This window comes from Trematomus bernacchii, unplaced genomic scaffold (genome assembly GCF_902827165.1).
Source record: "Trematomus bernacchii unplaced genomic scaffold, fTreBer1.1, whole genome shotgun sequence".
NCBI classification, from domain to species: domain Eukaryota; kingdom Metazoa; phylum Chordata; class Actinopteri; order Perciformes; family Nototheniidae; genus Trematomus; species Trematomus bernacchii.
Genome location: NW_022987620.1, coordinates 755,836 through 769,555, shown reverse-complemented (window position 1 = coordinate 769,555; position 13,720 = coordinate 755,836). Strand labels below are relative to the sequence as shown.

The 13,720-nt window shown below is 40.6% G+C and overlaps 1 protein-coding gene across 1 annotated transcript in view; it reads left to right on the top strand.

Annotated features, from left to right (window-relative positions):
* itfg1 (integrin alpha FG-GAP repeat containing 1) overlaps positions 1-13,720 on the top strand; it is a 175,013-nt gene that overhangs the window by 65,277 nt on the left and 96,016 nt on the right. The window contains exon 9 of the mRNA XM_034132737.1: positions 1,648-1,742. Within this exon, the coding sequence (XP_033988628.1) occupies positions 1,648-1,742 (95 nt within the window). The remainder of the gene's footprint in view (positions 1-1,647; positions 1,743-13,720) is intronic.

Below are 13,720 nucleotides of genomic sequence, written 5' to 3'. Positions count from 1 at the left end.
AAAGAAAGATTTAAAGTAGCCTAAATGAAAACCACAATGAAAATGCAGGCAGTACATCCAGCTATAATAAATGTGTTTTTATTTTAAAATGTATTGTAACTCCTGCTTGTTATCCCCATTTCTTTTAAATGTAGTATTAATCTGATTCAGTATTTATTTTCTCTCCAAGGGAATACGGTTACCTTTCTTTAGTGTTCTGATAATACAGTAACTACATATAACAGTATGTCGTGATCAGGAAACTCAACTATTTGTTATTTCCCAAGCCTTTCACTGAGATGATATGGACAATCTCTAAGAGGAGGACCAACAGAGCCAATTATTTCCAGAATGTCTGCGACCCTGCTGTCCAATTGTACCCTCCAAAGATGAATCTTGCTCCTCTTCACTGTACTTATTCAAGAGCAAGCATGTCTTTACCTATGTAGGGGTCCCAGCCCGAGCTGGCAGTTAAGGTCCATAAAAGCTGTATGCCCTACCCTGCAGCTCTGATGCAATCTGTCATTTAGATTAGCTTGATAGCCTAAGGCCCTGTGTCCGCATAGGGTCTCTTTCTGGCAGAAATGCTCTGGAAGGGTGCTGGGCACTTAAAAAAATGCTCCCAGCTCCCAGCAAGCAACATCTAGTGTTGGCCCGCCCGATCTGCTCAAGCAAATGGGCTTTTTGGTGTTTGTTATCGTGAGCTTTTGTCTGACATTAAGAACAGTATAAATGTCAAAAGGCCAAAAAACAAGCTGCTTCTTCATTTTTCAAATTGACATCACCAACACTTTTAGGAAAAGTGTGTATATATATATATGATATATTTTCTAACTACAAATATTCTGAGGATCCCCACAAAAGAAAAAAGATGCTGGTTGCAACACTCTTTCTCAAGGTGGCACCATGCCACAACATGTGCTTTTACCTCATTGGAAATGTTTGAAAAAAGACGCTTTGACAAAAAAGATGACGCTAAGTTCACACAGGTCCCTAATGGAATGCAAGCAGTCTCTGCCTGCTTTAATGTCTCAGGGTTCACAGAGTCGAAGCCCTGAACACATAGGAAACCATCAAGTAGATCTCAATGGTTTCCTTATAGATGTAAATGAGGCGCAAAGTAATTTATGATCCAGTCGACATCACTTAATCTGGGAGAGCTTTGTTAAGTGTGTGTGTGTGTGTGTCTTTGCATGACGTGTCGGCAATCTGAACCTGGTGCACTGAAGTGCTGTGCTGTGCTTTGAAGAGCTGCTGTGTTGATTTGGGAGGCTCTGTCCCTGCTTGTAATTTAGATGAAGACTGCATGGCATTATGCAGATTATAATTAAAAGCCATGAACATCAGCAGAGAAACGATTCTTCAAGTCATCTGACATTATTAAAAGGCATCAAAGAGGCAAGTGTTGCTTGGATGTTTGTTTGCTCGTAGGAAACAAGCAGGTGTTCCTGTGATCCAGCACACAACCGGGAAAAAAACTGGAACAATTCCTTTGTTGCCAAAAAACTGTGCTGTGTTCAAAGACGACTCCTGAACAAAACCGTGGCATTCTGATGGAGTGAAAATATTAAAATAGCACAGTTTTAGAAAACAAAGGACCTCACTTCCCACTGGTTCAATTCAACATTGTTGCAACTCAATCTTATTCTCTCTGTGTGTTTCTGGCAGATGGCGATGGCTACCAGGATCACCTCCTCCCTGTGTGTTCGGATCTCGCCTGTCAGCGCAGTGCCATCTACATGGCCAAGTCTGGCTCAAAAAAGGTACTTAACACAAACAACCACACTTACAGTTGTGCTAAAAGTCATTCCAATGGATACGCTTGGTTTTCAGCTCACTCTTCTATGAACTGCTCTTTACTATTCTACTCTACCATTCCTTATAACCCCACTGTGTACTTCTCTGCTCTCTGTTCTGACCTTTGGCTCAACTCTGTCAGCCTCTGGGACACTGCTTTGTTCTCTGTAACTGTCTTCTGATTAGTACAACACTTCTCTGTTCCACTGTCCTCTTTTCTAATAGTTCTTATAACATGCTCAGAGGAATCCAAATATCAGTTCTTGTAGGAGAGAGGACGCTCGTATTATACCCCTCCATCCTCAATTACCTCTTCTTTTCTGCTGCAGTTTACCCCTGCCTTTGCTACTCGATTTGACTCAACTTTTTTTTTTGTGGGTGAACAAAGGTTGTAGACAGTGCCAACTACCAGAGATGGGGTGGTTACTCAAACAAAGTAATATATTACTTATTACTTTAAAAAAAAGTAATATTACTTTACTTCGTTACTCGTTACTTTACTCGTTACTTTACTTGTTACTTTACTCGCAGGGCCGCCCCTCCCTACAGGCAGATCACGCAGACTGCGGAGGGTGCTTCATTTTGCGGAGGGAGCCTCATCTGAAGCGCAAATGCGGCGCACCTACAGTGCGTTACTTTACTCGACATCCTCACTCTGGATTCGGAGGTGCTCCTTAGCTATTAGCTTCACGTTAGCATGTTGTCTTTGCAGGTGTTTGTTGAGGTTTGACGTTGTGTTTGCAGCAGTGGATAAAAGCTTCTGGCCTGGACACAGTTTGCACCTCACCGTCACATTCCTGTCCTTTCTTCGGACAAACTCAAAATAATGGGCATACCTCCACCCCTCGAAAGTTATCGCTGTTGACTCAGCCATGTTTATGCACTGCATGTGGACGCACAAGTCACGCAAATGTTACGTAAATATAAACCTGCGGCGGAAATCCCTCTTGTCTGTCAAAGAGAGAATCTAGTAATTCTGTATGTTAGTAGGCTAACTGTAGTGTGATTACTGATTTTATAAAAGTAACGAAGTAACGCGTGTCAGGCAATGTTAGTAACTGTAGTGTGATTACTGAATCATAAAAGTAACGCGTTACATTACTCCGTTACCGACAAAAGTAATATTATTACAGTAACGCGTTGTAAAAATATTAATACGCGTTACACCCAACTCTGCCAACTACCTGTTGCTTTTGTATGAAAAATATCTGCAAGTTGTGCCAATACTAGAAGGTGGAATTAAAGGGGCCCTATTATCTTTTGGGGCATTTTCCCTTTCCTGTAGTGTGCTATATAGGTTTTTGTGCATGCAAATGTTACCAAAGTTCCCTCTAGGATACATTTCTCTCACACACAATCCTCCCCTGCCTGGAACATCTCCATTGGACTTAATTTTGAAACATAATGACATCACTATGTAAGTAACACTTGTGCTGCTATTGGCTAGCGCTCCAACACAGTGTGAGTGATAGGGTGTTTACCAGTCAGAGGGTCAGTGGTTCAATCCTGTGTTCCTGAAGTCAACATGCCAAAGTGTTCTCGGCCAAGATATCCCAAATGGATCCAGTAATATCTATGTAATTGAATGTTAGTTTATTTTGAGGAAAAGCTTGTAGTCCTTGATGATGAAAAGAGTGTGTTTGCCAGTTTGCTCAGCTGAGAATCACACATATATTCTGGGGTGCTACTGTCTGTAGACGGAAACAGAAGGGAAAAGGACCTGGAACCAAAAGTGAGTTGAGCCGAGTTAAGTCAGTGGAAAATCTTAGAGGTTTGCAATTACTCTCGTGACCAGGACCAAAGATGTCCCTTAGAGGAGATTTTGTAGTTCAAAACATATAGCTAATGCCATTTTTTTCTGGCCTTTATGTTATGAATGCCTTATTAGTTTTCTTCTCTGAAGCCAGCCTCTCCAGTGGCTCCATTGTGATGCCAGATCCCCCTTTTCTGCTTACAATAGCTGTCTATTTCAGGGAGGCATTAAACACGTGGCTCAGAAAGACATCAGTGCGTCACTTGGTTTGCAAAGCCTTGCAAGATGGAAGTTACACATTTGCACACACAAACACATTCAATCCCATCCCAAATATATGACACACAGAAGCGTGTGCACGGAACATGCTCACAAACAGTTCGTACACTCTTATTAACACACATCATCTCCACCACCACCTACGTAGCATCTTCTGTGATTCCTTTCAGTCACATCCTACCAGTTGGCAGGAGCTTTTCCTTCCTCTGCCACTAGAGAACAAGCTTCCTCTTTTCATTCAATCCAAAATAGAAATATTACAGGCTTATCTGCATGTCCGCCCCCACACACACATGTGCGCACAAAAGACACGCACACACAGACACACAGCTGCGCACTCCCTGTGGACATGCTTTCTATTGTTTCCCTGTCAGCAGCAAAACAAAAATAAGATTGAAGGAAGAAGTGAAAGGAGGAGTGTTGAAGGAAGGGAGTGGGGGGGCAGAGAGAGGAGGACTTATCTGCACTGATGGATGAAGTGAACACATGTTGTGTTTCTTGTCACTTTGTGTTTGAGAGACAGTCATCACTGTCGAATAGGAAGAGAGGCGGGGAGGGATGGGTTAGGAGGAAACCAGGCTCTATCTAAGCGTCTCATGCTTTCATGGAGTGGGGATAATAATACCCCATCAAAATGTTAACCTTCAACAGAAGCCTACGGAGGGCCAGAAGGAACATGTATGGGGAAACAAATCAGGAGCATAAATAGGGGGGAGGGTATGTTTGGAAAATAAAATGTTTTCATTATGGTCAATATCAAAGTTATTCTACCCCCAGTGCTAGGTCTTGTGTTGGTTCTGGTTTTTAAAAGGTTTATTTCTGAAGCTAGCAACCAATCTCCTAATAATGAAATAGTGTTCTGGCGACAAGAAGTGCGGTGGAGTGACCGCAGGGTGCACTAGCTAATTCTTGTCCGAATTGTGCTCTGATGATCGATGAATTCATGAATAGTACCCTACATTTCTAACATTTTGTATAACTCAGGTGTATGTTGAACAAGCAGTGCGCTTGGGACTTGAATGTGAGGAGAGGATTGGACATTGCTACCGGTCTAAATAACTAAATAACATATGGAGTAGCAAGAACCTTTTCATTCCACAAAAAAAACTAAAAAACAGAGGCACTCACTCGCTCATTGCAATTTACGGATGGGAAACCTGGACATACGACACATATACCGAAAGGGGTGGCATGTAAAACAGGAGCGACAGACACTTGCAGGGGTTCTTGAAACACGGACGAAAACTGCTAGAAAGGTACAGTGGTTAACAAGAACAAACAGGTAGCATAGCAAATCCAATCATGCATGGTGCAGTTGAGGAAGATGATGTTCAGGAAAGCCAACAAAGAATGGCTGAAAGATATAAAGAGGTGGGCAATCAAAGCGTGGTGGAGTGCAAGAGGCTGGAGGAAGATCGGACTATTTGGAGACGGGTGGCGATTGTCATCAAACAGCTGTGGGGCTACGGGAGTTACCTAACCTGACCCGACATTGCTTTTTTCCAAAATAGTAGCTGTGACGGGGACTGAATTCTAGAAATCCTTTGATTTGACCTTTTCCTTTATGTCCCTTCCAGGGCTCTGTAGTAGCATACATGCAGATGATATTTCTATCTACATCGCAGTATTGATGTTATGTGTTTATCATTATTTGTCGTATAAACACTCTTACACTACATGTAGGTGTACGTGTGTGGGTGTGTGGTTTCATTACTGTGTAGCAGCTAGTAGCAGAAGTGTCCCTTAGGGGAATCTGCCCACTGACAATAACAGAGAAGGTGGAGGAAAAAGAAGGGGGAAGAAGGGATAAAATGGAGAGAAATGGAATGAGCCTGACGTATAAAAAGAGGGGAATTGGACAATTAGACCAAAGGCGGGAAGAAAAAGGAGGAAAATGAGTATTGGAGTAAACGCTCTTTCTGTTGTCACTTCATCGCAAGTCTCCAATGTACATCCCACCAGGGGGATTGGGTGTGGGAGAAGCAGAAAAGATGAATGGAGAAACAATAGGACTAGTGATATGTATACAGGCAAAGACATGATGAGATGGCTTCGGGTGTGAATGGAGTCCCGCTGAGTAGCAACTGGTGTGTATCTATAGTTCATCTCCAAACAGCAAATCATTTTTTTTCTTCCTGCGGTCTCAGCCCCAGCTCTGCCTCTACCTCTGCAGCAGCTCCAGGCCTTTAGTTCATCATTTTGAAAGAAACCGCATGGGGGCTTCCAACAATCTCTGCGCTTCATTCACTGTCGTTACACACACACACACATACTGATCACAGTTATTGTACTTTGCAGCTACTTAAACATTCTGTTAGACAATTGGATATTACTGCAGAGCATAATGTAATGGTGTGTCTGTGGGTGTTATACATGTCAATGACTTTGAAACGGAGGGAAGCAAACAAAAATGGATTTAGCTGGTTTTTTGTTTTTTAAAGGAAAGCTCTCCTGAACATCGGAAAATATATGTGTACAATATTGTTGAAAAAAATCTCAATATCCTAAGTCTCGATGAAATGGCTTCACAAATACATAGTTACTAAACTAACCACTGTTCAAAAATGTCAGATTTACACAGACCACCATGAACATTATTTCACTGAATATTTCTTAGACTTTTAATCATTTCATTAAAGCATCCTGAAATTCCCCCGTTGGGCTTACAAAGGTTTAAACAATCTTATCTTATCTTGATTGACATAATCAAGAGTATTTAGTGCTTGAATTACATTACAACATGCTCAAAAGTACAAAATTCCTCCAAAAATAGAATTAAGTCATGAACAAGTAGCATACAGAGTACATTTGCATACTGTGTTGATTACTTAATTTTATTTCCAGGCATTCTTTAATGTATTTCAATATCTTTCTCCCATACACACAGTTGTTTTGGTTGAAATAAATTAAACGGTTATCTTTCCATCCATCTATCATATTTTATAATATGTATATTTCAGGTTCTCTTGCCTATACCTAAAAAATACAGTTAATTCAATATCTACAATAAAGAATACCTCCTACAACATTATTAAGAATAAACTATACATATCTACTGTATTTCTCCTCATTAGGTGATATTACATATATTGTGAATAATATGTGATATGACCCCCTTTCTCCCCTTTATCATGTGATTGTTATCTTAATATTATGGCTTGATAAGAAAAAGTAATTGTCTATGCAATGTGTAAAAACACGCAGAATGCATTGTGATGTTTGTATATTTATATTCCATGTAAATATTTCTCTTAATGTTGTTATGTTAATTAGGTTCAGCCCAATTTATTTTTCTTAGGTTGTGTTTATGTTTGCACCACTATACTCCAAAGCAAGTTCCTTGTATGAGTAAACCTACTCTGCAATAAACCTGAATATGATACAGTGTGACGAAATCCACCTTGCAATATAAAGTATTAGCAGTAGCTAGCAATTTTCCCCTCATAAATAGTGATTTAAAAATGACTGTTACCCGTCCATTGTATCTCTTCCCTTGAACTGGGAACCCCTTAACCATGGTGGGACAAAGGTGCTAAGAAAAGGTTGACGCAGGTTATTTGTATATCCTTCAGTAGAGACACACTTACCTCCCTCTAAGCTTTCTTATTGCCGTGTATATACTTCTGTGCACATTCCTTTGTGTAAAGTTAACACACCCCTCAGACACACAAGCAGAAACACAGGACACAAAAACCGCCCCCATGAAAATGGAACCAGCTACCTACTGCTGCCCAGACGCTGTTAGGGCAGTCAGTGTGAGCCAGACAGCCTCCTCCCAGTCAGTGTAGTCCGCTGGCCAGTCAGTGGTCAAAGAGGTGACACTGACAGCATGTAGCACTGTCCCCACCCTGCGCAGCTGACACGGAGACATATGGTCTCGCTGCATCTCTGGCTCCTTCTCTGACTCCATTTTACTGGGGGAAAAACTATGACCTCAGTTACACCTGCTAATAAAAAGCCATCTGTCGCTGCGATCGATATTAAAAATCAGGTCCCATTTATTTTCCTAGACAATTTTCCGTAACCTCAGTGAAATATGTCATGGGGTAAAGGGAAAATGGGAAGAAGAATTCAATCGTGCCGAATGAGAGTCCGACCCCACTGTCACTGAGCAACGTAACTATGATGTGCCAGTGAATGTTGTTGATATGTGTGAAAACTACAATTATATGTAGATGGACTCATAAAAGTGCATATAGATACTTCACCCATTTCTTATGGTGTTGTTTCATGCAGTCTTTATGAATGTTCGAAACAGTGAACAATATAGCATCATCAACAATTGAAATTCCATGTTATGCAATATATGATTGACTTCTTAGGCCTTTAAATGTACTACAGTGCATACTTAAAATATCCAACGGGGGGGAAAAAATGTAAACAAACACCATGAAATGTTGACTTTATGGATCATTTGACAGTAATAAGAATATCGTTCATAGTTCACATTTTGGTTTACCCAAGTTTTAGAAAATGCAAAACATATAAGCATTTTACCACGGTATGGCATAAGAAGAAAAAGGCTAAATAAGCACCGTTACTTACATGATCCGCTAATGTCCATCACAGGCGGTTCTTTCTCTAAACAGCCGAACACTTAAAAAGTTGTGGCCATAAGGAAACTCTGAACAGCATTATCTCCTTTCATTACTTAGAGAATGGTCCAGTATATCATATGTTAAATTAGATATTAATGTAAGCATTGAAGCTTAGTCCAATCATCTAGAACAGGGGTGGGGAATCTTTTTCCTCTCAAGGGCCATTTACATTTTTACAACATCCTCCGAGGGCCGTACAAATGATTGAACTCAACCTCTGCTTAAAAAAACTAAAATCACAGCCCTTTCATTTCGCCTTTCTTTTCTGCTGTGCAAAGAAAAAGCAACCTCTTAATCCAGATATCTTACCATGACTCGCGCATGCATGCACATGCACGGTTGTGGCAGGACCACCAACACAGAAAGTTATGGACACAAGATGTGTGCAAATGTATTTAGTATCCTATCCATGTGAACATGATTTAAGTGGGGGGGGGATCTAACCTCCTCTAGGGGGGTCCGGGGGCATGCTCCACATTTTTAAATGTTGAAGTTAAAAGCATCAATCTGGTGCACTTTGAGAGCAACATTAGGAGATCTATGGATACATCTCTCAACACCCATATGAAACAGAACTGTAAACAGATTTTATTTTTCTTTATGGATATTTTACAAATCACTCTCCTTTTAAACTGTATTACATTACATCTTGTTTATTAATGACAACTTGTTTTTACTGTCATATAGTATTTTATACCAGTTTCCTTTATTCTCTTATTTCTTTATAACTATAATGATCATATAAAGATGTGCCTTTACCTCACTGGTTGTAGAAAAAGCTTCTTATATTCGTTAGCATAGCTAGCTAACCAGATGCTAATAACAAAGTTATTGACTGTATGATCAGTATGACAGATGAACAGATCGCCACTGGGCTTTCAACTAAAGACACAGCCACGCAAAAACTGCGGCATGTGTACGGCTCCTTATGCGTACTGCAATTGTCAGCACTACACCCCTGTCAGAGGAGACATATACCACGTGATGACACACGTTAGGCTTGTGTTGTGTTCAAGGACCCTGACCGTGGCCAGGAAAAACAGGCACTCGCTTGTTTAATTTTTTTGCGGTCTAGATTTCTTTAATTTTTTTTTTTGTGTGTGTTTATTGATTACCTCGAGGGCCGTATCAAATGGTCTCGCGGACCGTATACGGCACGGAGGCCGGAGGTTCCCCATAGGGATCGACCGATATGGCTTTTTCAAGGCCGATACCGATTATTAGTAATCAAGGAGACCGATAACCGATATTTGGAACCGATATACATTTGCAATAAAATCAGAAAATCTTGGTGTCAAAATGTAGAATAACACAAACTCCAACACAACTTATTTGAAATGCATTTAAGCATATATTATGTTTAATGAACTTTTAAACATCTTCCTCTCTGTGCCCTTTTCTTTAGTGCAGCCATCTGCAATGAGTTAGAGAGAGACAGAGAGTTCAAAGTGGGGCTGCAGGCTGACATGCTTAACTAACAATAATGCTTAATTTATTATATCAAAACAATGCCTGTCTATCTAGCATAAAATCCCAATAAGCTGCTAGCAACTGCAAAACACTAGTGCTAGCTAATGTTTTGCAAAATATTCGACCCCTAGTTCCCCACCCCTGATCTAGAACATTTCAACAGCGCTTATCATTGCTGCCACATTGGTACTTCCAGGTCATTTTGCTTCTTTAGAAACTTTAGTAGGCTAAAAAGACTATTCGATCACAACGTATACCTGGGTACTTTGGATGAATACATGTCAGTGCAAGGTGTAATTGAACTCCATAGTAAAGGAGTTGCAGAATAATACTCAAAATAGATACAGTATAAAGGTTAGAAATATCATATCAATATGTTTTTGTGGTACCACCACAGGAATCATCACTATGTTATCAACCCTTACACAATATGTACTTATGTCGGCAGTGGAAGTCTCCCACCGTCCCTAACTACACTGCATACTTAGTTAGAGAAGAGTACATTAAAATCAGAGTACAAACATAAAACCACAGGATGTATATACTATTAGGTGTAGTTACTTCAATTGTGCTCAGTGAAGTCACTCTTAATTTTTGCAAATGGGTAATTATACACTTACTTTCTACATTGCACACTAATGAGATTTGGCAAGTGAATCTTAATGACTGGATTAAATCCATGGACAGCCGCCTCAATGTGGACACGCACTTGAAGACCTGTATGGGAAAACAAAGAGATGATGACAGAATTGAGGAAGACACGCTTGTCAACACAGTTGATGTGAGCAGCACACAGAACGTTCGATTTTGGAAACTGGACACTACATATTGAGCTTTTGCAGGGGTTTTGAAACTAAGGCTCTCCTACTGGATAACGAAAGCATGGATTTAAAAGGATTAAAGCAACGAAGACAAGTACGATAGGGCTTTGGTATTTAAGAATTCTTACAGGAAATCTGCTGCTTGTAATTAACTGTTAAAATATTTAAGTTAGGTGATTGATAAATATTTATAAGGATAGACTATTTTAGACATTGCATCCCCTAAAATGCCCTTACTCAACGTCACAATCAAAATTGCTCATGTGTATAGCAATACATGCATAACTTTGACTTTGCCTGTTCAGTCCCATGTTGTCTTTTAGTGCATGTTCTAATGTGATAAGCATTACAGTCATTATATTGCTGGCCTCATAAAAGCCTCTGCTTCATTACACACCTGTTTTTTTTGTGGGTTTTTTAAACATTTTATTGCCTAAGGCAGCCTTGTTGTCTTTCGATGTTACAAGCACCTCTCCACATCACCCCGTAAACACCCCCCCCCCTGCCTCCCACCTCCACCACAGGCCGCCCACATTTTAATTTCTTGGCCTAATGAAGCGGGAGCCCTCACCGCCAAGTTGAATCAATGGGAGTCTGCAAGCATGCCGCCGCTTTTTCACTTTATTCATCAGCAAAGCCAGGAGAGTGATTTTATGTCAGGAGCTCCGTGTTCGTGCCCCTCCCTGTATTTATGTGTGTTTCTATACTCGCACTTCCATTTTGTGTGTATGCATGCAAGTGTGTGCACAATAAGCTGTCTGTACACGGCCGTGTTTTCCATCGCTGTTTGATAAAAAGCTATTTGTATGCGGGATCCATCCCCTCAATACCATTAAAGGTATCAGATTACCTCCCTAGCACAAATCCCATCATCGACTTCATCTCCATTAACTAGGTCATTTTGATGTCTGCCGCAACACACAAAGACAACTACACACACACACACACACACACACACACACACACACACACACACACACACACACACACACACACACACACACACACACACACACACACACACACACAATTGTCAGTATCGAGTTATGAAGACTAAGGAGTGCTCTGTTTGACTGGGAGGACGTTAGGTCGCAGATTAATGTATACAAATATACACTTGACATTATTCAAATACTCTGTTATATTTAGTGATTAAATGTCAAAAACTTCCACTGCCACAGGGTAGGAGTAACCACCTCGTGATTTATTTAAAGAGTGCCTCTGTCAGGTCGGCTATTCATCGTAACATCTCAAATAAAAGAAATCAATTGATCTGGTGAATATCTTCACAGAGGCCCTTATGATTTCCTCCAAATTCCCAACACAATACTGCGGAGCAATAAAACAATCACAGTGGAAAGGCTGTCTTATCTTGCTGAGGAAGAAATGACGTACGTTATCGTTCTGTTAAGAAAGACCAATCTTATAACTTCCCCAATTGCGTTTTTTAATATCGTCTGCTAATTTGCCACAATTACTATGAATCTTCCATCATCTGCTCTTGTTCTGCCATATGCTCTCGCAATATGATAATCACATATCCATGTTATAAGGATTGAAAAACACAATCAAGTTTATTACCAGGAAACCATATAATGTATAAATAACAGCGGGAGAGCCATGATAATGAAACGCTTGGGTTTGTTTCGAGTCGAACAAGTTGAGTGAATTAATAATAAGGCAGGTTCAATCTTGGACTGATGATTTCTGCTTGTTTTGGAATCTATTCATCATATATTATATTATATGCATACTAATTATAGTCTCCTCATTGTAGCGCCTCTGACACTTTCTTTATTTAACTTAATGTCATCAACCTTTTCCCTCAAACTCTGCTCTTGTACCATGCTGCCTTCAGGTAATGAATGTCTACTTTATAGAATAAAATGGCTTTAATCAGCGGCAATCATGCCATCCCAGAGCCTCCAGACATCTCTTTTACCTGCTGACACGCAGACATTCTGAGTGTTTGTGTGCTTGCATTTCTGTGGTGTTGACTAGATGCTGTTAGTATTCTCCGTGCCGTTCCTCTCTCCTTCTTTTAATCAGCAAAAGAAAAGAAGCAAAGGACAGTTCACTGATTGCCTCAGGGCCTCTACCAGCACAGCGGTCTGCTGATAAGACCGGCGACCAGCAACTCTGTCCTAAGGGGGACGGTGAAAGGGACCCCAACATAAAGATAACTCACCAGTGAATTTATTTGCCTTCGGGACTAAATACTAAGAAGAGGTTTGATGATGTAGCTGCCATTTGAAAACATGTGCGCATACTCTGAGAATAACTACTGACAGGCAATGGAATGTTTGGTAAAACCCATTATTAGATGAACGTCTTTCCCAATTTCAAACCAACTCATCCTGAATGGCAAGTGTATTAGTTATAACCATTAATAGACATGGACTTTGGATTCAAGCAACATATCTTTTGGTTAGTGTTAGGGTTAGAGTTATCTTGTAAGCATTCATTTTAGATCACGATTTAGATTCACGTACACATTCATCCAAACTCGATCCACGTCTTTGATTTATCTCCTCTCTCATATCAACCAAGTCAATACATGTCTTGACATTTCAATGTTGGCCCCCGGTGGGTTTTTTTAAACTGAGGAATAATGGTCCCCCCTCTGTAAATGGGTCCAAATGTGTTTGTGTGTTGGATAGTATACCATTATATGCGTCAATGTCAAGCATTCTGTTTACCAGCAGCAGCCTCCCTGATTTCGCTTTCTCTCTCTCTTGAGTTCTCGCTGCCGGCCACCACAGTGGTCCTTTCCAGCACTCCCATCCTCTGAGCAGCGATAATCATAACCCAGCTTTACGCCCATATGGCAGGCAGGTAGCCTCTTAAAACACATTGCAACATCACTCAACGGTCATTTAATGAGGGCTTGACTAGGCAGCGGGGCATAGAAGCTTTGAGCTAACTCTTATCCACTGAAAAATATTCAACCTGGGTTTATCACTCCCCTGCTTTTAAAACACCATCTGTATTTAGAGGAGCGTAATTACTATCGCCCTCAACTC